The 22,106-nt window shown below is 40.2% G+C and overlaps 1 protein-coding gene across 1 annotated transcript in view; it reads right to left on the bottom strand.

Moving 5' to 3' along the window:
- Positions 1–21,856, bottom strand: part of SLC17A6 (solute carrier family 17 member 6) — a 31,458-nt gene extending 9,602 nt beyond the window's left edge. The window contains exons 1-7 of the mRNA XM_059711136.1: positions 21,119–21,856; positions 18,708–18,960; positions 17,008–17,126; positions 7,681–7,795; positions 6,170–6,257; positions 5,565–5,651; positions 2,352–2,494 (exon numbers count right to left, since the gene is read on the bottom strand). Of these exons, the coding sequence (XP_059567119.1) occupies positions 2,352–2,494; positions 5,565–5,651; positions 6,170–6,257; positions 7,681–7,795; positions 17,008–17,126; positions 18,708–18,960; positions 21,119–21,204 (891 nt within the window). The 5' untranslated portion in view covers positions 21,205–21,856. The remainder of the gene's footprint in view (positions 1–2,351; positions 2,495–5,564; positions 5,652–6,169; positions 6,258–7,680; positions 7,796–17,007; positions 17,127–18,707; positions 18,961–21,118) is intronic.
- Positions 21,857–22,106: the final 250 nt, after the last annotated feature.

Genomic DNA, 22,106 nt, shown 5'->3' with positions numbered 1-22,106 from the left:
CCTTCAATTCAGTATGTTCTGGAAAAATGGTGCCAGATGAATACACTTATTCACTGATAATAAAAATGTCCAAATAAGGAATGTTAGCATTATAGATATTTGTACAAGAAACAAGTTTAGAATATTATTAGAAGTAAATAACTTTTTCTTGCTCGACTGGTATTTCTTTTATTTACATCAGGGCCCTGAGGACTTTATTTTTCAGGTTGCAAAACACTTCATCAAACATAAGAGAAAAGCATCTAATTTCATACCTTAAACAGCGGTTGGGGGTTGTTGGAGGCTTTATGGTATTCTGATAACATTCTACTGCAACACAGTAGATTTAGTTTATTAAAATTTAGCAAGCTATTTGCTTATGATTTTGTGCATTTTTCTGTATATATGTTGTATTTAATTATTTTTAAGAGAGATTCAAGAAACATTATAGTCAGCTGCAATGTGTGTGATCTTTAATTGGAGCCATACTCAAAACAAATAGCTATAAAAGACATGAATATAGACTATGTATTCGAATTTGCACCAGATATTAGAAATTTAAATATCTAGGTATTAAATAATGTTAGGAAATTATTTCTAATTGTGTTAGGTATGATACTAGAACTTAGATTCTGAATGAGAATATTCTTATTTTCTAGAGATACATGTGAGATATTCATGAATAAAGGTTTATGATATCTCATGTACTTTGAAATTATTCAGCAAAAAAAGTGAAATAAGTAAAACAAGATGTTAACAACTTGCATCTATGCAGTGGGTATATGGCTGTTCTTGCATATTAAATTTGTTCACAATAAAAAAGTACAAAATAAAATGTAAGTTCTATCACCACTGATATATTTTGAATAATTTACCTTGAAGCTAAAGTATAAAATATCAATAAGTCATAAAATATTATGTTTAGAAAAGCAGTAAGATATAGAAAATGGGAATTTTGAGATTATGTCCTTTTATCCATCTGGCTGTTCTTTTGGGGGTTATTTCAGAAAAATTTATGCCTGATCTAGACACACAGTATTTCAAGAACTGGTAAATAAAAGAAGCACATTTAACTAATGAAGATACAGGCTGATCAGGTTGTTTTGGGCAGAAATTGAAGCTAAATTCTGAACTCACCTTGGACCAACCTACTTTTAGCTTCTGCTCACAGCAACTGTGGCTGGTGGGCACCAGAGCACACTGCCAACACCCACCCCACCCCCACATTTCCTCCTATTTTTTGAGTAGCCACCACTAGAAAGAAATTATCAATCCATTTACAGAAGGAAACAGGAAGGGGAAAGTTTTAAATATCAGTCTCCTCAGCTCATGGAACAACTATGTAAGGATTATTTTTAAGTACTGAAGTTTAACTTCTGAATAATATCCAACATGGAATTTTTCTTATTCATTAAAAGTCAAGATACATGTCTTCAGTAACAATGGGCAACTGACCTTTTACTAGAATGATATGTCAAAGACAGGCCTTCCCTAACAAATGAAGTAGGGAAACAGAGCTGGAATAATATACAATTCAAATGTGGGAGGAGAAACATAATGTATAAAGGGCATTGGTTCCTCAGCCAGTGAATGTCACCTTCCCACTCAGCATAAGGAAGTTAGGTTACTGATTAAATGCTGAACTACTAAACCTGTCTAAATACATGACTTTTCGTTTACTAGATTTATCGTAGTATCATATGGCTATCTGCTACTTACTATTTATGATTTATTAATGTCACATGTACTAAAATAGTTGCATTATTGACATATAACTTCATTTCACTCTCTATAGGCAGATCCTGTCCAAGAAGCCCAATCATAATCAGGAAAAGGGCTTTACAACATTATCTATATAATGATCTCCATAACAATGATTCTGAAAATGGATTATATCAATAAAAGGATTATGTTAATAATATTTTCACATCAACTCTCTGTTATCAGCATTCTAATGCTTTAGGACTTACTAAACCACATGTAATATAAATACATATGTATGAAACCAACATTTAGACTATTTGACGAACAAAAAAAATCGCCTTTTTCATGACTGAATTAGGTGATTTGGCATTTCCTACAATCTAAAATTAACTATTGGTTGAATTTGTTTAAATTATGGCCCATATTGAACTGTTTTTAAAAACTCACTTAGGTTTATAATCATAGCTATAACACAGGGCAAATTTTGAAATACTTAACAAAGATAAAGAAAAAAAATATAGCAATAATTCCCAAGTATATCAGGGAATATGAATGAAGTAAAGAAAACACTCATGATTGATACCATATTAGTTTTGTTGAATTGGTTGGTTGAAGGGAGATGAGATGGAGAATAGGAATAGAAATATACACCATAATAAAATTCTTACTTCCATTGCACCTAAAAGATTTGCACTCTCTCCAATGCTTTCTTCTATGTACCTACGTTCTTCATCTGTAATAGTAGGATGCTTTGCAGGACTCTCATAAGACACCAAAAGCCAAAACATGTACCAGACCATTCCAAAACTTCCTGCAAGCAAGAGTTCAAAAGGAGCAAGTCAAAGAAAACCATTATAAATACTTCCATTTAAAAGTCATTTGCTGAAATAACACTACAAAAAATTCTCATGACAATCATATTCTATAGAGTGTGAATTCAAGTTTCTGTTTCTACAACTAACTTTAGTCATCTCTTCTTGTTGTTTGCCACCAGACTTCAATCTTCCTGAAGGGTAGTCTTGGATTTACCTCTGTCTCTTTAAATAATGCTGATACGCAAGAAACTCACAACAAATAATTATAGAATGGTGTGGTCTGGAACACATTCACCCATCCAACAAATATTTATTGAGAAGTTACTTTCCCAGGCACTCTCTTAAGGGAGAGAAATATGAGGAACAAGACAAAATACCTGTCCTCAAGGAATTCTATGAGGTTGATCCTTTTGTTATTGGCCTGTCTTGAATATAGAAGAGTGGTCTGCATTTCCAGAGAAAAGAAATGCCCCTTTACCTCTTCTGATAGCATTTCCAGATCTAGTAAACAGACTATTAAGTAAAATAGAGAAAATTATTTCAGTCTTGAGTGGCTATTGTACATTTAAAAATGGGCTTCTGTAATTAATATAGGAACATTTCCCACTTTATGTGACTGAATACCATATTATTTTCAGAACATGCTATTGCCTATTGATCATTTTTGGGGGGCAGATGAAAGTTATAAATTTCAGTACAATAAACTGTTTGCAAGTTCTTTTCATCCCCTTCTTTATTTACCTCTTTCACCATTAAACATGCCCTTATTTTGTGATATAAATCTGGACACATTAATAATACGAACAATTTCAAGTGATTTATTCTTGCTTCCCAGCAGCTGGCCATTTCATTCTTGCCTCAGACTGTTCTTTCTCTCTTGGGCAACAATCCCTGATCCCCATATACCTTTTTTTTGTTTGTTTGCTCAGTCTCTCAGTGTCCCTTAATAATACCATAGGTTCTGATGTGGCAAGCTTCTTTCAATTACTAAACATGACAGTGAAAATCCGATATAGTGTACTGGTTATGGAATATGGCTCTCCCAGATTCAAATCCTGGCTGTGTCATTCATTAGCTACATAATCTGATCAGGAACTGAATCTCTCTAAACCACCACTGTAAAATGAGATAATAATTCATTTTTTATGAGATTGTGGCAAAGTAAAGTTAAGGCAGATAATGCATAAAGCAACTAGCACAGTGGAGGGCTGAAAATAAGAATTCAATAAATGGGAGCTCTTGTGATTTAGAAATAATTATCATTACTCCTCTCTGAATGCATCTGAAGTGCCTAATATGCAGCTAATTGCTTTTTACAGGATGTTACAAAAGAAGGTTTACAGTTGTAAGTACCTGAAACATAGTTTATCCTGGTATTATTATTTATTAATGAGTGTATTATTTTCCATAAGAACAACTGTAAATCTACTTTTGCTCCCATCCTGCATGCATTATCTTTTTAAACCTTAGTCACTACACAAGTCTTATCTTACTGAGTTTTAAAATATCAATATTAAATGTATGACTCAAAGACCCAAATTTTGTTACACACAGCAACTGAGCAGGTACCATGATAGGATATTTTCAGATTACCTAATATTTAAACTTTGAACCGTTCAAGGATAAACATAAAATAAGTTATAACTTGAAATAAAGTGGCTGATTTTCATACATGCTTTGTGGAAATTAGTCTCTGTACTTTAAAGCCACACCATGTTTTCAATCAAACACATAAGAGGGTTTAATGGATGGCCCTCCCAACTTTGTACTCTATACCCTAGAAATAAATGCTTGAAACTTCTTTGAATTATGAACTCTTAAAAATCCAATGAACGATATAGATTAAAATCTGATAAAGTGATCTCTCCAGGAAAAACAATGTACAAATGCATGCATGGCTTATAATTTAGAGCATTCATAGATGCAAAGCCATCCAGGGCTTTTGAGCCAGACTAAGAGCCGCTCCTATAAAGTATATTTAATAACACTCTACAAACATAAGTGTTTGCTCTGATGAGAACATTTCAAAATGGAAATGGATCTCAACAAATTTGGAAACAGCCAGGTAACTATTCTGCTCAACCACATGGCTTCATTAATCTTTCAGGTTCTCATGCTCATGCTCAGAGATGGTATTAATCAGTGACAATATCAGTTGGAACCCAGCTCTCTTATGTTTTTCCTGTCCTCATTATTATAAAAGTGTCTCTCAGAAACCTTAGGGCAGCGGTTCTCAACCTGTGGGTCACGATCCCTTTGGGGGTCGAATGACCCTTTCACAGGGGTCGCCTAAGACCATCAGAAAACACATATATAATTACATATTGTTTTTGTGATTAATCACTATGCTTTAATTATGTTCAATTTGTAACAATGAAATTGGTGGTCACCACAACATGAGGAACTGTATTAAAGGGTCGCGGCATTAGGAAGGTTGAGAACCACTGCCTTAGGGGGCCTTTCATTGTTAAGTTTTCAGCTTCTAGTTAGAAAGTAAACAGAAAGGGAGTTTGAATTTAGGGTTTCTTGTATTTTTTATTTCCATGTGGGGGCTTAATCTCCTTTAATGCAAAAGAAATGAGGACTCAAATGTGCTACTGCTGCAAGGGACTGCTAATATTTCTTCACAAAATTGAATTGTTACGTTAGCATTACTATAGCCGTCCAGCTCTCTAACACTATTCAGACTTGAGGAGGCACAATCAGGGAAATGACCAAGGAAACAGTAGGAAGAAAGAGAAGTGGGGACTTCCTAGTTCTTTCCTCTTATTCAGCTTTGACTCAAGAGCTAACTTAATTTTATTATTCATAATCAAGGGCAATATCCATCATACATCACAAAGTTTCCATCAGCAATGAGGTTGCTTTTTTAAAAACAATAAATAACAATGTAGGAAAAATCATAGAGGTAGAACATTTTCCTTGATCTTCCCAGAATATAAGGAAAGAACTCTTAATGGGGGAAAAAATAAGTAAGTAAACACAGAAGTTACATTTAGTGACCTATGTCATTGTTCTAGCTTATGCAGAGTTCTTTGAACTCTAGGGTATAGAAATGTAACATACCATAGACATAGAATACTGAAGACCAGCCGGTATACTGTACAAGGATGCCAGCTAAAGGCATTGCAATCACAGCTCCAGCATAGGAACCTAAAGGAGGAGGGAGAATGGGGGGAAAAAATTAAATGAAATCAATAAAAATTCTTGACTTTATTTCATGTTCCTTGATTCACTCACACAAATTTCCACTTATGCACTTGAGTACATGCACACTCACACTCACATATGCCTACATATTTAGCCACAAATACAGGACTACACAAGTAGATATAACCTGCCCAAGACACAGCAAAGATTTAAAAATAATAAGACTACAATACAAATTAAATTTAAAAGACTATAATAAAAATAATTCATAAATAAATTTGAAAACCTAGATGATGTGGATGAACTAAAAAAACAACAACAACAAAGCACAAGAAGAAATACAGGATGTAAGGAGACCAATAAGAATTAAAGAAATTGAAATGGTGGCCCCAAACCTTTCCTCATACACACACAGGCACTCCCCAATTGGTTTTTCAGGTGAGCTTTACTAATTTAAAAATCTTATTCAAGTCGTTCCTAAACTTTCACCCACCACAACTACATTGGCGCATAGTATTTACCACAAAAGGAGGTGGTTGCCAATCTACTTCTCTCTAGAGGAGGGGCCCATTTGCTCCATATTCCATGACATGCTGGGTAGGTGACACCCTGTGATGGAGGAAGATATATATCACCATTTAGGATCCAGGGTCATTGGAAAATAGGCACATTCCCTTCTCTGATGCAGTTTCCTTAGAAAGGGCACAAGGGAAAATTGCTATTCATGAGACTTTGCTGATTCCCTGAAATTCCATCTTAGAACTTTTAGCCCAGACCAGGTAAGGCCTGGCCTCTTTTTAGCGACCTGTTCAAATTTCCCACCCTTCAAGTCTGATTTCTACCTCAATTTTCTTCTGATCAAGGCAAAATGAGAGATCTTACACTATTCAGTTCATATGTAATTCTGAACAGTTTGGGACATTTGGAAGACCTTTCTGTGAGGCATTACACTCAGTGATTCTTAATATAAGGAATCCATACAAAGGAAGCTAAAGCTTAGATCCTTGAAATTCACACTTCCTGAAAGTAGTATCTAGAACTTAAGACTCTTAAAGCATAGTCAGCCCTCTGCAGCCACAAATTCTACATCTGCAGATGCAACCAATCTCAGCTTGAAATTTTTAGGGGAAAAAAATGTTACATTTGTTGCTGACATGTACTATGTAGTTGGGCCTACCATGGTTGTGTCTGTACCAAAAATGTATACATTTGTTTTTCTTGTTATTATTCCCTAAACAATAGAGTATAACAACTATTTATATAGTATTAACATTGTATTAGATACTATAATTAATTTAGAGATGTTATGTAAGTACAAAGGAGGCTGTGCACATGTTATACCCAAAGACTACACCAGTTTAAAGGACTTGTCATCCATGAAATTTGGTATCCAACGAGGGTCCTGGAATGACTATAATTCTCCTTTTTCTGTTATTTCGATCCTATTAATTTTTCCTTGTTTTTGGAGAGAGGAGATTGTTTTCAGTGCCTTTATACTTATCTGACTTATCTATTCCCACCATACTCCATAGAAAGAGAAGGGCAACAGGTAGGCCAACCTCAAGTTTTTAAATGCAATTCTTTCAAAGGCAGTAAGCTGATGGAGCAAAAGTCAGTCACTAGAGTTACATGCCCATTTCAATAAAATGCATCAGTGAAAACTCAAATAATGTTTCAAAACCAATAGAGAGACTTGGTATAAAATTCCCAAAATTCAGTATTGTGGCCAGCAAAGAATACACTCAAAAATTTTTATTACAGCACATTTAAAAAATGCCTGTTTTTTTTAAAAAATGAAATAGTCACTAAAAATTTCTTTAATACCACTCAATTCTAGAGAAGGGGAGGTAAGCAGTCACAGTTGTAATTTATCATCATTTAAAGACAAAATAGCTGATTGCCTAACTTTTCCAATATTTTACATGATGTAGACACAACCAAATAAGACATATTTATTTGTAGATCAAGACAAAGATTGCTGGTTCTTAATAACATGGCAACCTTAGCATGCTGTCATCCTGCAGTTTCATACCTCAACAAGTCCCTGCAATATCCTAACAAAGATGACACATCCATAATGCACTCTGGCTGCTGATGGGATTAGCATATTCAGAGTAGAGGTGAGAAGTATGGCAGCTCCAAAAACCCTGAAAAACAAAAGGAGTTAATAGATCTAAATTTCTCTGGTTAAGTTAATCACAAGCACTTTTAAAGTAGAATGTTTTTTTCTCTCTCAAAGAATAAAATACATTCTGGACTTGATTGGCTCGAGCCATTGCAGACAGATTTGTGGACTAACTCGAAATGCTAGAAATACAAGAAATAAAAGAAGACTCTAATAAAACTGGTTATACTTCCTTGTATTTATCGTCTTTGTAGATGTACTTACAAAGTACTGCAAATATTTAATGAATCAGAGAATATGTTTTTGGTCTGTATCTCCATCTGCAATGGAAGCTGCTTAAGGGGTAGAGTGTGTTTTCAGATACACTATTATATCCCCAATACTAGGTGCCAGGCATATAGCAGATACTCACTGAAGAGCTATTGAAAAAAATAATAAATGCCTAAATGGAGCTGCGCCTTACATTATACAACCATTGTTAACATCCTTAAATCAGTATATTCATAAAATTTTATGAATGATATCATATTGTAAATGCCCCAAGAAATCACATGATCAAATCTCACAGCACGTTTTTGGTTTTTGCTTTTTAAAATATTTTTATTGATTTCAGAGCAGAAGGGAGAGGGAGAGAGAGAGAGAAACATCAATGATGAGAGAGAATCATTGATTGGCTCCCTCCTGCACTCCCCCTACTGGGGATTGAGCCTGCAACCAGGGCATGTGCCCTTGACCAGAATTGAAGCCAGGACCCTTCAGTCCTCAGACCGGTGCTCTATTCACTGAGCTGAACCGGCTAGGGCAGCACATGTTTTTATAATAAAATAACTATTACTTAATATATATGTCTCAGTTTTGTTTTTTTGTGTGTGTGTTTTGTTTTGTTTTTGCATGTGGGTAGGTGGGGAGATGGTGTTTGAGTAGCATCTCTAGATGCATACATATACATTACAATTCAAGAAAAAATTGCTGAAAATATGATGCTAGGCCTTTTATCCATCTACAAATAAAAAGTCCATTTCATCACAATACATTTTTTAATGTTCATACTAAAGCAAGAAAAACATCCCCCAACTGAGTGATTTTAGAAATATCCTCTTGCCTGGAAGTTTTGTGACATATTATCTCTAATGAGCTTAGCTGTGTGTTCTATGCAAGTTTTCTTAAGGCGCACATTGAGCCTTTTACTAAGTCAAAATTTGGTTGCCTCAGAGAACCTCAGATTCTTCCAGGGGCACGTTGAAATGTGACTGTGAAAGGCTTGAGCTTCTGTAAGGAGCCTTGATCGTGATTCACCTGCTACTGAAATGTGAATGACTTTATGAAGGGTTGAAGAAGGTAAGCTCCTTTTCCATGAATCAAAGACCTGGACCGAGCCAAATACTTTTGTTTACTTGATGCAGCCAAATAGCCCCTGTCCCCAGAGGTTTCTCTCCAGCGAGGTAAAAGGTAAAAGGTGACTCAGGAGGTGAATGTCCTGTTCCATTTTCCCTCCATTCTGTCCGCTGAGTAGATATCTTTGTGTTTGTGTCAAAACATAATTTATTTCCTAACTCTTTGACACCAAATAGAAACTTTCTATTTCTAGAAATAACTCTTCCCATGAAAATGCCACACACCCAGTAATGTTAAACTTCTGCTAAATATAGATTTTTTTTTTCAGAAAACAAATGCAAAAATCCCAGAACCTGTCTTGTAAAATAAGAATCTAAAATTATTATAAGAATTGCTTTTAAAGTATTTCAATCCTTAATTATTCTTTTTGAATTAAAAGAATTGTCACCTCTCTTAAGCCTCCAATCTCAATGTTCTTGTGTGCCATCCCCAGAACACCTTGGGTCCTTTAGGGCTGAGAGGAAGTAGGGGGAAGTCTTTGGGGCCTGTTTGCTGGACCTGGTGTTAAACGGGGCGTGTTCCCAAAGGCCAGTGAGGCAAACATATCTTCCCACTTTTCTAGGAGTTTGAATGTGGTACCTGTGCAGCAGAAAAAATGAAGGTGGAAAGGACACATGGCACAGGAGCTCAGGCCATGTGGGTAAGCTGTCTGGGTGCTGGCAAACCCGTGCTGTCTTTCTGAATATCCATCCCACTTTGTTCATTATCATTGATAATAGTGAAACTGACTGCTTAGGGCTTTAAGGATAAAGAGAACCAAAGCTACATAATGCTGCAGGATTCTTGAAAGTGTTTGTATGAGTTATTCATCCACTCAATTCAGCCCTTTCAAAGAATTCTTGCAAACTGTCATCTATAAGCCAGATGCATTAGAATTCGCTGAGTGCTCATTAAAAATGTAGATGTCTCCTTCCACCCGCTCCTCCCCCCCAAAAAAGAAAATATCCTTTCACATCGAAAGACAAAGAGAGGAAAGCAGTGTGTGTGTGTGTGTGTGTGTGTGTGTGTGTGTGTGTGTGTGTGTGTGTGTGTGTGTAGGCTCTATATTAATAAAGAGATTACCAAAATTGAGACCCACATAGAATGGCTGATACAGAAATCTTGGGAAAAGGAAAAGCTGTTGTTGAAATCCTGCCTGATGATAAACCAGTGTGTTCCAAAGTGAGTTAGCTGTGGGATTCCCAGTCATGCCCTTTTTTGATGAGCCATAGCCACAAACCCCTCACATATCAAGCCCACCCCACAAGGATTTTCCCGGAAGAGGTGACAGAAGCACTGGTGACTTGTCACTTCTATGGATTATGTCCATTTTCCCGGAATCAATCAATCAATCTCCATTTGGGCAGTGGCTTGTCACTAACAGGGAACTAGTGTTCCGCACCCCAGGTGTGGCACTAATCCTCTCCTAGAGCGTCTGCAGGAATAGAGTGATTCAGGCTGTTTAATCTATTTAGCCTAATCAAATCCGTGCTCAGCCACCTCCCTTTGTCACATCCGATGCCCCCACTCCCATATTAAATAAGGACTACACGAGCACACCAGCCCTCGGGCTCCCTTGGTACATCATTAAGTTGTAAAAATGACTTCATCACTCATGACAGAGAAATTGGACAGCCCCAACAGCGGCATATGGCAGAGGGGAAATCATTCTACCAGCTGCCCACCTCTCTCCTCCCTCCCCTCCAGGGGCTGCCATTGTAGGATGTGGCCACAGGGGAAGATAGAGCTGGTAAGGGGTGAGAGGAGGGGAAAATGAAAGGCCAGAGAAGCTGAGAGAAGCTCATGTCAGCAAACCACCTGCAAGCCCTTAGGGACCCCTCTCCCTCTCCCTGCATCTATTCATCTTGTGGAAAGGGTATTTCTTTTGTCAGAAAAAGGAAGGCCTCTTCTGCATTGCCCTAGATACCTAACCTATAGGGCCCACAATGGGAAGGCAGCTAGATGTTTGATAGGCAGCTACATGAGTGAGATAGAAATAGTCACCTCTGACCCTAAGAGACTGAATGACTACAAACTGTTTTTCCATTATAGCAGGATAGTGGTCCCTTGCAGCAGGCTTTATGTTTATGATCTGAATTATTGTCTCACACAAAAGGAATTTGCAAATGTTTCTCACAGGAAAGGTTAAGGAACCATAGTTTGCAATTTACTTCAATGCTGTAGAAAACAAGTAAAAGTACAGAGGAAAAAAGATGAGACATAATAGATAAATATAGATTATAGAGATAGATAGATAGATAGATAGATAGATAGATAGATAGATAGATAAGAAGATAGGGTGTATTTGTATGTGCATGCGTGTTTGGCGACAAGACTTAAGATTTCCAATAAATGCTTGTTCCAATAAATAAAACACACTTTTATTGTTTTATTTCTCTGAAGGAAAAAGAATAGCTCCAGCAAAATGGTTTCTTTCTGGGCTTAAAATATGAAGGTGTTGTGTTTAAAATATCTTTGTTTCTCTCTTTCTGAAAATCACTCTCAGCGGGGGATTTTTCATAATTAGGTTAGCGAGAATATTTAAAACATATCAAATTTTCTTTTTATAGATGCAAATGCACATTAATAAACAGTTTTAAAATCCATCCATTTGAATCTGTGCATGTGTAAGCCTCAGTCCTTCCCTCTTTTATATTAGTAGTATGAATTAAATTGGGCCATTTGAAATCCCAAGGAAGAACCCTTCTTCTTTGACAAAAGGTCTAAACTCCCCCACTCCCCCAGACATGCTGGAACCCCTACAATCTTCCAGGAGCCCAAATTGCCACAGGGGCTGAGTAGGGAGGAAAAGTTCTAAATATCATGTTTTCCTCTCCAGATAATTATACTCTTTGTTTAAGTCATTATCAAGTTTGGATATTGTTGGATATTGCCTTTTGTAGAGCGAAGAACAGAATTGCTCATGTTGTGGCCAAATAGTTTGGGAGCCAGTACACACACACACACACACACACACACACACACACACACACACAAATACAGTATGTTTCTCCTGCCACAAAAAATCTAAGGATCCCGTGGGCCTACTAAAAGCTTCTCTCTCTAATTCACGGATTTCTGTCCAGGATTTGGGGCATGATAGATTGTAGGCACTGATTCGGAGAACAGATGGCTCAGCCTGCTGCTGAAAGTGAACTTGGAGATGAAGCCCATACCATCAGGCAGAGATGTTCAATTTCAAAGTAGCTGTGGCTGTGGTCCTGTACTATGGGACATCTGAGTTTTAGTCTCAATCTCTCTGTGACCTTGGGCCAGTCACCTCCTCCCTGATTCTCTATTTCCTTTCCTGGTCTGTAAAATGAGAGGATTGGATGTGATGAGGATTGGATGTCCAGCTCTCATATGGGCTCTTTCTGGCTCAGGGAGTGAACTCTATGGGACAAACATATGCAACCCTCAGTCTCTTCAAATACAGAATTATTTTTCTTTAGCAAAAGTCAAGTTAGAAACCCAAGAGATACCCTGAAAGACAAAATGTTGCAGTAGGAACTGAATCTTCTTTAAATAAAGAATGGGGCAAGGGAAAAAGAAATAGTAGCTTTCAACAGAGTTTAACCTCCAGCCTGTGGATTTCTTAGTGCATTTACAATGCCTGGCTAGAATTCAGACATCGCATGCACTGGAGTAATAACACTCTCAATACTCTGGGCTGAAGATATTTTTTAGGACAGCTCTTTATGAGACATGATATTTCCGGTGAACAGTAATATGAATAGTGTGTAAAGGAAAACAACTTTAAAGGCAGAAATCTGATCTGAAAAGAGGCATTTTATCCCAATAAAAATAATCCTTTGCATTACTAATACTTAAGGCAAATTTAAACACAAGCAATGCTGAATGTTCATAAGAGCTTTTTTCTTTTAATGTCTTATCTGGATTTAAGATTTTATTAATAATGAATGACAACAGCAAACAATTATTGAGTGCCAGACCCTTCTAAGAATCTCACACATGTTCTCTTATTTAGCTGTCATGATAACTATATCAGGAAGGTATTTTGGTGAGTCCCCTTTTACAGTAATAGAAACTGAGGCTCAAAGAGGTTACACAATGTGTAATGCCACTCAGTTATTAAATAGCATATTTAGGAGTCTGAACTTACACCGTTTGCTTTAGAACCTACATCCTAATCACTACGACGTGATCCTTTTCTTTTTAAGCCACAAACATTTTGTTGTGATGTTCATTTTATTTGTTAACAAGGATCTATCATGGACCAGGCACTCTCTGAGATGTTAGGTATAGAGCAGTAAAAAGAGCATGAACAAAAACACTTGCTTTGTCATGAAGCTTACTTACATTTTATTGGAGAAAGGCAGATATTAAAGAGAAAAATAAGTAAACTATTGGAATGGCAGGTGGCAATGAGTGCTATCTAAAACACTACAGCAGGGTTGGGAAATCCTGGACAGGAACATATTAAGGGCAATTTTTAAATAGGGTTTAAGTAATATTGCCACCTTGAATAAAGAGGCAAGAATAGTCTGTGTGTATATAATATCATCCATTAGAAATGTCATGTTGGCCAAACTTCCTTTGGTAATTCTGACCTTCTTTGGTTATGCCCACTGCAAAATCCTGTTGTTTCTCACATTAAGTATTTGCCCAGCAAGGTTCCTCCTCATTCTCTCACTGCAAGGTACAAGCAGTCCTTAGCCATCACTGGAAGCTCCAGGCTGCATTGTTTAAAGGCGAAGTTAATTGTCCCCAACACCTTTCAATCACTATGTTAAATATGTTCTCATCTGAAAACAATGCAGATCTTGTGAGATGTCTTTCTTTGATGCCCCACCCTAAGGCCCTCCAAGGAGGTGACTAAATTCTCCTGACCAGGATGTGCACTAGCCCTTTAAGGAAAGACAAAGGGAAAAAATGATGCATTTTTGAGTTTTCTCTTGGGAATTGAATTTTCTCTTCCAGGGACTCCCTCATTTCCTCCTCTCCATGAGCGGGAAGGCAAGAATGTTTAGAATTTGACCAGAAAAAAAGAACCAATAACCTGTATTCTGTCCTTTTGCTTCATCCTTAAAATAGAGGCACCAAACCATTGCTGTTTGTTTTTCATTGAGAACTGCCTGGAAGTGTAACCAGGAGCCCTTCTCTCTTGAGGTGCTGTTTCCACACACCTCAGTTCCTCTGTTCTATTTCCACCCGTCACAGTGATGGCAAACATTTTCCAAAGCAAGCTTCTTTCATGCCTGGAGGGAAAGGAGTCTGTGCCCAGTATCCCACCCAAGGGGAATTTTATTCTATTATTAAATGATCTCTAGGGAGAATCTTATTTGAATGGGCCTCAATACTTGTAGGTGGAAAACTGGTCTTGCTGCGTTGTTTTTACTGTGTTTAAAAGTGATTATAATAGAAAACATACACTTTTCAACCCAATTCTAAAAATCTCTCAGATTTTGTGTTAAAACAAAACCAAACCCTTCTAAGATTAAATTCCATGTAGCAGGTACAAGACTAATTAGGCAGTCACCAAAATGTTAATAATACGTGACTCTGGGTGATTAAATTATTTACAATTTTATTATCATTTCTTTTTTTATATATTTTTGTTTAGTATGTCATGCTTTTATAATTAGAAAATGGAATGTTACATATTTTTAAAACCTGTTTTCACAGGAAGTTTCAACTATATTTGTAATGTTTTGTTATATATTTTTTTAAATGTAACCAAGATCTCAAAATCCTAAGATATAACAAAGAGCTAGTCAATGATTTTTCCATCGGTTCATAATATTTTACAATGAACTTTAACTTAGTTTTCTAAGTCTGGTAGAACACAAAACATTGCATGTGAAAACATTAAGTTCCTCTCCCTTGAATACCCATTTAAAGGTAAGATGTATACAGATCCAAATAAAAATTTTAAAATTCAGAAAAATTTTCCTTTGTGGAAAATGTACCAAATAAATGAGAACCTGAGTCAGTATTAGTCAATTCTTTGCTAAACATGACACAAATGATAGCAAATAGCTTGCAAAAAAAAAAAAAAAAAGCAACAACAATGACAAAAACTAATAGAAAAACCTGTTTATTGACCTCCCAGTCTTACAACCAGGAAAGCTGGGACATCCCTGGTGCTGTTTTCTTGGCAGGAAAATGTTAACATTGTAACATTTGGCAAGCTGGAGGCTTTGACTCTCAAAACACTTACAGGCACAGCCATTATATTTTCATTGCACATTACATTGAGTTCCCTGAATCGTTTTTGGGTTTTGGTGAATTTTTTGTATATTTATCCCCTAAAGTGAAAATATTTCATGTATGTATTTGGAGTATCTTTCTGGGGAAGTTTAGTTTGTTTTAGAAAATATTTTATAGGACAAAAAGAAAGATTCAAAACACAACATGTTAGGGACATGAAAGCCAAAAATGTAACAACTTCATTACCAGTAATATTTAAGGGAATATTTCCTTAGCTTTTTCTAATATAATTTTTCTTTGATTTATCCCATTTAAAATTGAGTCCTCTACACAGTTAATGCTTTTCATTTTAAACTGATTCCTTAAAAAAAAAAAAGAATATTTGTCTCTTGTTGGGTCTAAGTGCTAGCCATCCATAATCTCAGAGTAAAAACAATATTCAAAGGGCACTATTCTTCATCAATTGCATTGTCCTCTTAACATTTTGAAGGATCGTCCCAAAATATTCACCATAGAATCATTAAGCCTAAAATAAATTTCCAAGAATTCCTTCCTAGGCCTTGGAAAGGACTGGAAAATCTTGGGAAGGAAGGCACGGCTAGGAATGGGACTATAGGTAAAAAAAGGTACTGGACTATTTCACTGAGAGATGAAGAAGGATATTTCACTGAGAGATGAAGAGGGGCCAGTTTACAAAAGCAGAGGAGATCAGACTAGAGAGGTGCCCGATTCTAGATTACTTGCCACCTTTTGGGGGGAAGAAGGGGAGTAGTCATAGGTACAGGGTCTGATGGAAGACCCAAGTCTCTGTGCAGCATTACCTGGACGGGAGCGCATTCTTTATCAGTTCAACAATTCAGATTTAAAGAGCCCTTCCTTTTATTTGCCATCATTCACACAGTGAAGGAAAGGAAGCCGTCTCTCACCCTCGGGTGGCTGGGTTCTTTGATACCCCCACCCCACCAGTTCCTATGCCCCGGATTTGGGGTGCCTCTCCAGGTGGCGCTTGGGGCAGTCCCGGGGGCTGACTCTAAGGCCTGGGCTCGCAGCCACCGCGCAGCAGCAGCACCGCTGGAGGCCGCAGGCCGCAGGTGGCGCCGCCTCCACCCCGCCCCTGCTCAGCGGAGCTCATTAACAGGTGGAATCTCCCCCCCTCCCCTCCTCCCCTCCCCGGAGCCTGAAATCCCGCCTGCCTCCATAGAAACAAATCCTTCAGACCTAGAGCCCCATCTGGGCGGGCGCCCCGACCGGCTTTCCACCGCCCTGCCGGGAGGTCAGCGCCTAAAGGAGCCGGGGCAGCGGGGGGACGAGCCGGGGAGAGCACGGCGCGTGACGCCCCCACCCCTGGGTGCATCTGGCCTCGCTGTCCCAGCTCCGTCTGCTCGCCCCCAGGCCTCAGCTCCCTCCAGGCCTTAAGGCACTGCCGTCGACTATTTTGCGAAGGGCGGATTCAGACAGGGCGCAGAGGAAGCGACAACGTGCGCCCTCCCCGGAGACCCCAAATCCTTTAGGGCGCCTTTATTCTGGAAGGAGGCCCCGGCAATTCCTGCTCCGAGAGGAGGGTGCCAGGGAATTAGGAGACCTGGCCCAGGAGTTCCCAACCCCCGCGGAGAGGTGGTCCCTGCCCCGAGTCTGCCCTTCTCTGGGTTCCACCACCCCGACCCGAGCCGGGCCCGCTGGGCGCGTTACCTGTTGGCCGCCAGCCGAGACGCGATGTAGCCGCCAGGAATCTGGGTGATGATGTAGCCCCAAAAGAAGGAACCGTGGATCATCCCCACGGTTTCCGGGTCCCAGTTGAATTTGGCTTTCTATGGGAGGAGGAAAAAAAATTAAATAAAATTTAATTTACAAAACTGGGGTGGAGGGAAAGGGTAGAGTCAGCGCCTGGGCTGAGGGTCACTTTCCGTAGTTCGCCAGCCGAAGAGCCCCCCCGTTCCCGGGCACTCTCTGCATTCGGGGCGTCTGGGTGACTTGATTTCGTTTCTTAACAAAACAGAACCAATACCTTCTTATAGAGAGGAAATGTCTCTTTTTAACGGAAAACCGGTGCTCATTTGCAACATATTGTGATGAATAGAAAAGCTAGACTCCCTAGCTTTGCTCTTGGAACCATGTCAGGTGGTTGGAAACTCCTGGACGAGTGGGGAATGCTTAGGGCTCCGGTTTGGGAAATGGGACTTCCCAGGAAGAGATTCCGTTAGCCCGCTGGGGATAGAGACCCTGCCTGGGCGCATTGATTAGACGCCAGCCAGTGCGGACCCTAGTGGAATGGCTTGGAGAACGGAATCCAATCCAGGAAATTTTGGGGAAGGAAAGTGGGGAACCTGGGGTGGAAGGTGCGGAGGCCGGTTGGAGGAGTTAGGAAGGAGGATGGTCCCAGCAAAAGGGGGATAGGCCCGGGCAGGAAGGACTAAGAGTCGCCCTGGGGATTTGGGGAGTCAGTGGAGAGGGGGCTGTTGCTCAGGGGTGGGTCAGGAGAGCCCAGAGGGGTGTGCCTGAGGGTCAGGGCCTAGCTCTGCCATCGCCTGAGCTACTGGGGCCCCCTTTCTCCCTTGGAATAACATTCTGAAGCCGAGCGCACTTTGCAGGGTCTCCCGGAATCCCCAGGGCCGGTCAGCGCTCACCGCTTCCCCTCCAAAGCGAGTGCCAAATGAATCCTCCCAACCCTCGCCTGGCTTACGGTGGCCGCTCAAATCCCTAAACTGGAAATACAGACCCACTGGTTCCTGCGACCTTGACATTGACCCTTCTCTCCCTTGGGGTCACACACACACACACTGTAGGAGAAGAGGATTGGATTCCAGAGACCCCAAGTTGCCCTGGGTGGCATCCCCTCTCCTCTCCCCGCTAGCCACGCGGACTTGCTTTGCTTTTCGGTTTTGTTTCATTTTCATTATTAAAAATGTTTGGAGGAATTCGGCGGGAAATCATAACTGATATGCTGCTCTATTCCTTCGAGTAAAAGAAAAATACTTCGATTTTAGAGTCTGCAGATATGACTAAGCCCCAGCTTCTTGCATGAAGTTACTCTTCTTAAAAACCTAGTAAGCTAAAACAAATAATAATAATAATAATAATAATAATAATAATAATAAGCCTAGTGAGCTACACGCGGGTTTCCATTTTGCAGGTGAGAAAAGGAAGGCCCAGAGGGCAGAAGCCACTTGCTTCAGGAGCAAAAATGGCAGGTGATGATGATCCCAGAGGGTCCATCCTGGAAGGGCGGTCTTAGAAGGGCCCTAGAAGGGCCGAGGGGGCATCCAGGCCTTCCGTGTGTGTGTGTGTGTGTGTGTGTGTGTGTGTGTTGGGGGAGGGGAGGGGGGTAACCGGTAACCGGGCTCTAACAGGGGCTGTGGGTTAGCGCAGCCGCGCGGCCGGCTGTCGCCCACCTCCTTGATGACCTTGCCCCCTCGGTGGATGGTGCTGTTGTTGACCATGTCCACGATGGCCACGCCCAGGTTGCAGCGGATGCCGAAGGAGATGCAGAAGCCCAGGCCACTCATGATGGCGATGATGTAGCGGCGCGGCAGGCCGAAGCACGTGCAGTCGCACAGCGGCGCCTTCTTCTCAGGCACCTCCAGGGGCTTCCCATCCTCCGTCAGCTCGATGGTCTCCCCGGTCTCCTGCTTCTTCTCCAGCACCCTGTGCGGCAGAGCAGGGGGGCGGGGAGGCAAGGACGCCTCCGGTTAGGCACCCCGGGCGCCCTCCTGTCCCCAATTCCCAGGGCCCCTTCCCCCAGCCCCAGGTGCCAATCCAATGTTTTCTCTCCGGTTACACATTTTTTTCCTTGTTACTGGAGTTGGAAACAAAGGCCTCCGCAACATATGGCCGACACCTAAGCCTCCTACTGCCAGAACATGAATAATTAATTCTTCACAATCTTGCGTCATTACTATCTCGGTTACAAACACCCGAAAAAAATGTCACCGGCCCATTTCCAAAGGTTTGAAATGCGACTCCCAGGTATACAAACGTGCCCCCAAATCAGTTCTGGGAGGATGTTCCATACCCGGGTAGAAGGTCTCACATTTAGTTTTTGTTTTGCGTTTCTTTAAAAAAACAAAAAATAGCGTAGCATCTCACCAGATTCCACCCGTCTGATTCCTTTTAGGGTTTTGTCCTTGGGGGAAGAGGGTAGGGAAAAGCTGAGCGACAGAAAGCTTTTGCTAAAAGCCGATAGTGTTGTTCTAGCCCACCATTTAACTGTGAAATGTCTGTTTTAAAAAAAGCATGTGAACGGTAACGTCGCCATGGGCCCTGGAGGTGAATACTCTCAATATTTAAACAAAGAACCTCCTCGTTTAAAATGGGCAGGTATTTCCAATATACCATATAATGGCCTTTTATGCGTGCCCTTTAAATGATATATCCAGACACAATTGTTGTTATACACATGGGTAAAGCAAATGAAATTTTAATATCAATTCCAAGAATGCATGGCTTGAGAGATGGCTGCCAAGCAATCTGAGGCTAGTAGGGGAAAAAAAGTCATATTTCCAAATTCTGTAAGTTACACCTGGGAATAGGTCACAAACATATTGTTGGCTCTGTTTGTTTATTCCTAAAGTCCAATCCCAATTGTAGAACATAGGGCAACAGATACTGGGAGAGAAAAGGGGAACTAATGGGATTTTATTTATTTATTTCACTTTGGCTTTCTATACTCATAATGCAAAGTCCAGCTCTGCACCTGAACTCCCCACCTGATGGCAGTTGGGCTGGAGAACAGCTCTTTCTCAGGCCGCTGCGGGACTGCAGGGCCCTTGCGGTATGCACTGCCGCATAGGTGCATGACCGAGCCTGCAGGAAGCCCACCAGAACCAAAGAGATTTGGAACGTGGGGAGGCACATTGGTCAATTTCTTTACATTTCCTATACATTTCCAAAGGCTTCCGTTTCCCAAATGTGAACATTAGCGCTCTCTTGAACTCGTTTATCCTTTCATTTCTGCCCTCTCTTCTTGATTTGGCTCATATTAAGAAAGGGTGTAGTCATTCAACATCTTGAAAGGGTATAAAGTGGTAGAATTGGCAGCATAATTGGTGCAATGACTATAGGGAGGATGAAATTATTTTTTAAAAATTTCCAGTACTTTCAAAGTCACTTAACTGGTTATTGTTACGGTTTTTCTTATAAGTAATGTGACCTTTCTCATACAAGAAATAGACTTCTATGAGAGGTCAAATAATAAACACATACACTGTTCTGGGTTCAGAGAGAAGAACTGCTTTCGCTATCAATTATTGATATGTTTTGATTCTTCTTCCTTCTTTAAAGAAGGATAATTCCACTGGGGGATTCGCTACTCAAGTGGTTTTAAAGCTACAATCTAAATTTCTTTTTTTGCCATTACTCTTTGGAATTTCTTGATTCATTTTTTAAGGGTTGTATTTTTTATTCATTTGTCTGCATAAAATTTTTTTTAACTTGGTGTCACTATAAGCACCAAAAGAAAGGGTTTTTTGTTTGTTTGTTTGTTTTTTTGAACAGGTACTGGTCATTTTTCAATTGCAAAGAGGATAAATCCTGAGCAGGAAAGGATGAGAATCTGCAGGTACAGAAACAAAAATCACACACACACACACACATACACAAAGCAGACAGGTTCATTTAGTGCAACATTCCTGAATAAACAAGCAGGTTTCCAGAGCAGCCCCGCTCCAGCAATGAGCAAGAAAAAAAGACTTTCCGATCATATTACAATCTCTCTAAGCAACCTAAGCAACGGGGTTTGCGGAAATAGCCCTGCAGATTTTTTGCATGCCGAGCCCCAGGCAAATATGGGTTTGCTTTCTCTTACCTGTAGATCTGGCCGAGGGATTTTCCAGCAAGATTCTTTAGCCCCTCTTTTCCTGGGGTCAAAACCCTTTGTTTTACGGATTCCATTCTTGCAAAGACTGGTGCAGGGCTCTTGCCAGGTTTAAATAGTGATCGCTATAGAAGGCGAGAATTGCGCATATTGTCTTAACCCCTTAAGGTAGTTGTGGGTTTTTTTCTTCTCAGCGGAATGGTATCGATGTGCCTCCAGCAAGAGTGCCAGTGAGCAAGGAGAGGGAGAGTGAGAACAGAATACAACAGAATAGCTGCATGCAACCCACGGGTTTCCTAATAGGAGAGTTGGTAGACACAATCAGAAAGTCTCATTGGAAGGGGAGGTTCCGGTGGCAAAGGGCGCATGGTATTTGGGCGGGCGCTGATGAGTTCTTGTCCTGGAAGTCAGTCCACTGAAAAACAATTTAAATTCCTGGTGCTGAAGCCTTATTGCTGTCCAATCTTCTGGCTTTTTAAACGGAAGGGTGGAACTATCCCAGAACCCTTGTGTAAGGACAAAGGCAAAATAAAAGCACTTTGTAAAAATATGTGTATTTGCTATGAGGAGCAGAGCGCTTGCAAAACTCATGGGAGCATCTTAGGTCTCAGGTGAGCAATGCTGCTATTCGTTTTGTCTCCTTGCCTATGATCTCCTCCCACCACACCGGCGAAACTCTGCTCTGCGGTAGAGTCGAATTAAGATGGAGAAAGCTCACTGCTCTTTGAGGACGTGAGTCAGTAAGAGACACACAGTTCTTCTGATTTGGGCAGCTTCAGGGAAGATTATTTTTTCAGCCCAGCAAACAGCGCCGCCGTCGCAGCGACTTCGGGGGCGCGGCTGGGCAGAATGTTTCAGCACCACGGACAGAGTTCCAGGAAATGGGGATGCTTCTTTGGCTCACCAGATTGCCAACTTTCTAGGGGAGCTGGGCGGGTCGCCCTGAACAGGAAGCCTTCTGGGGATCTTCAGACACGGA

Source organism: Myotis daubentonii, chromosome 9 (genome assembly GCF_963259705.1).
Source record: "Myotis daubentonii chromosome 9, mMyoDau2.1, whole genome shotgun sequence".
In the NCBI taxonomy this organism is placed as follows: domain Eukaryota; kingdom Metazoa; phylum Chordata; class Mammalia; order Chiroptera; family Vespertilionidae; genus Myotis; species Myotis daubentonii.
The sequence above is the reverse complement of the archived record's forward strand: the minus strand, read 5'-3'. Positions and strand labels throughout refer to the sequence as shown.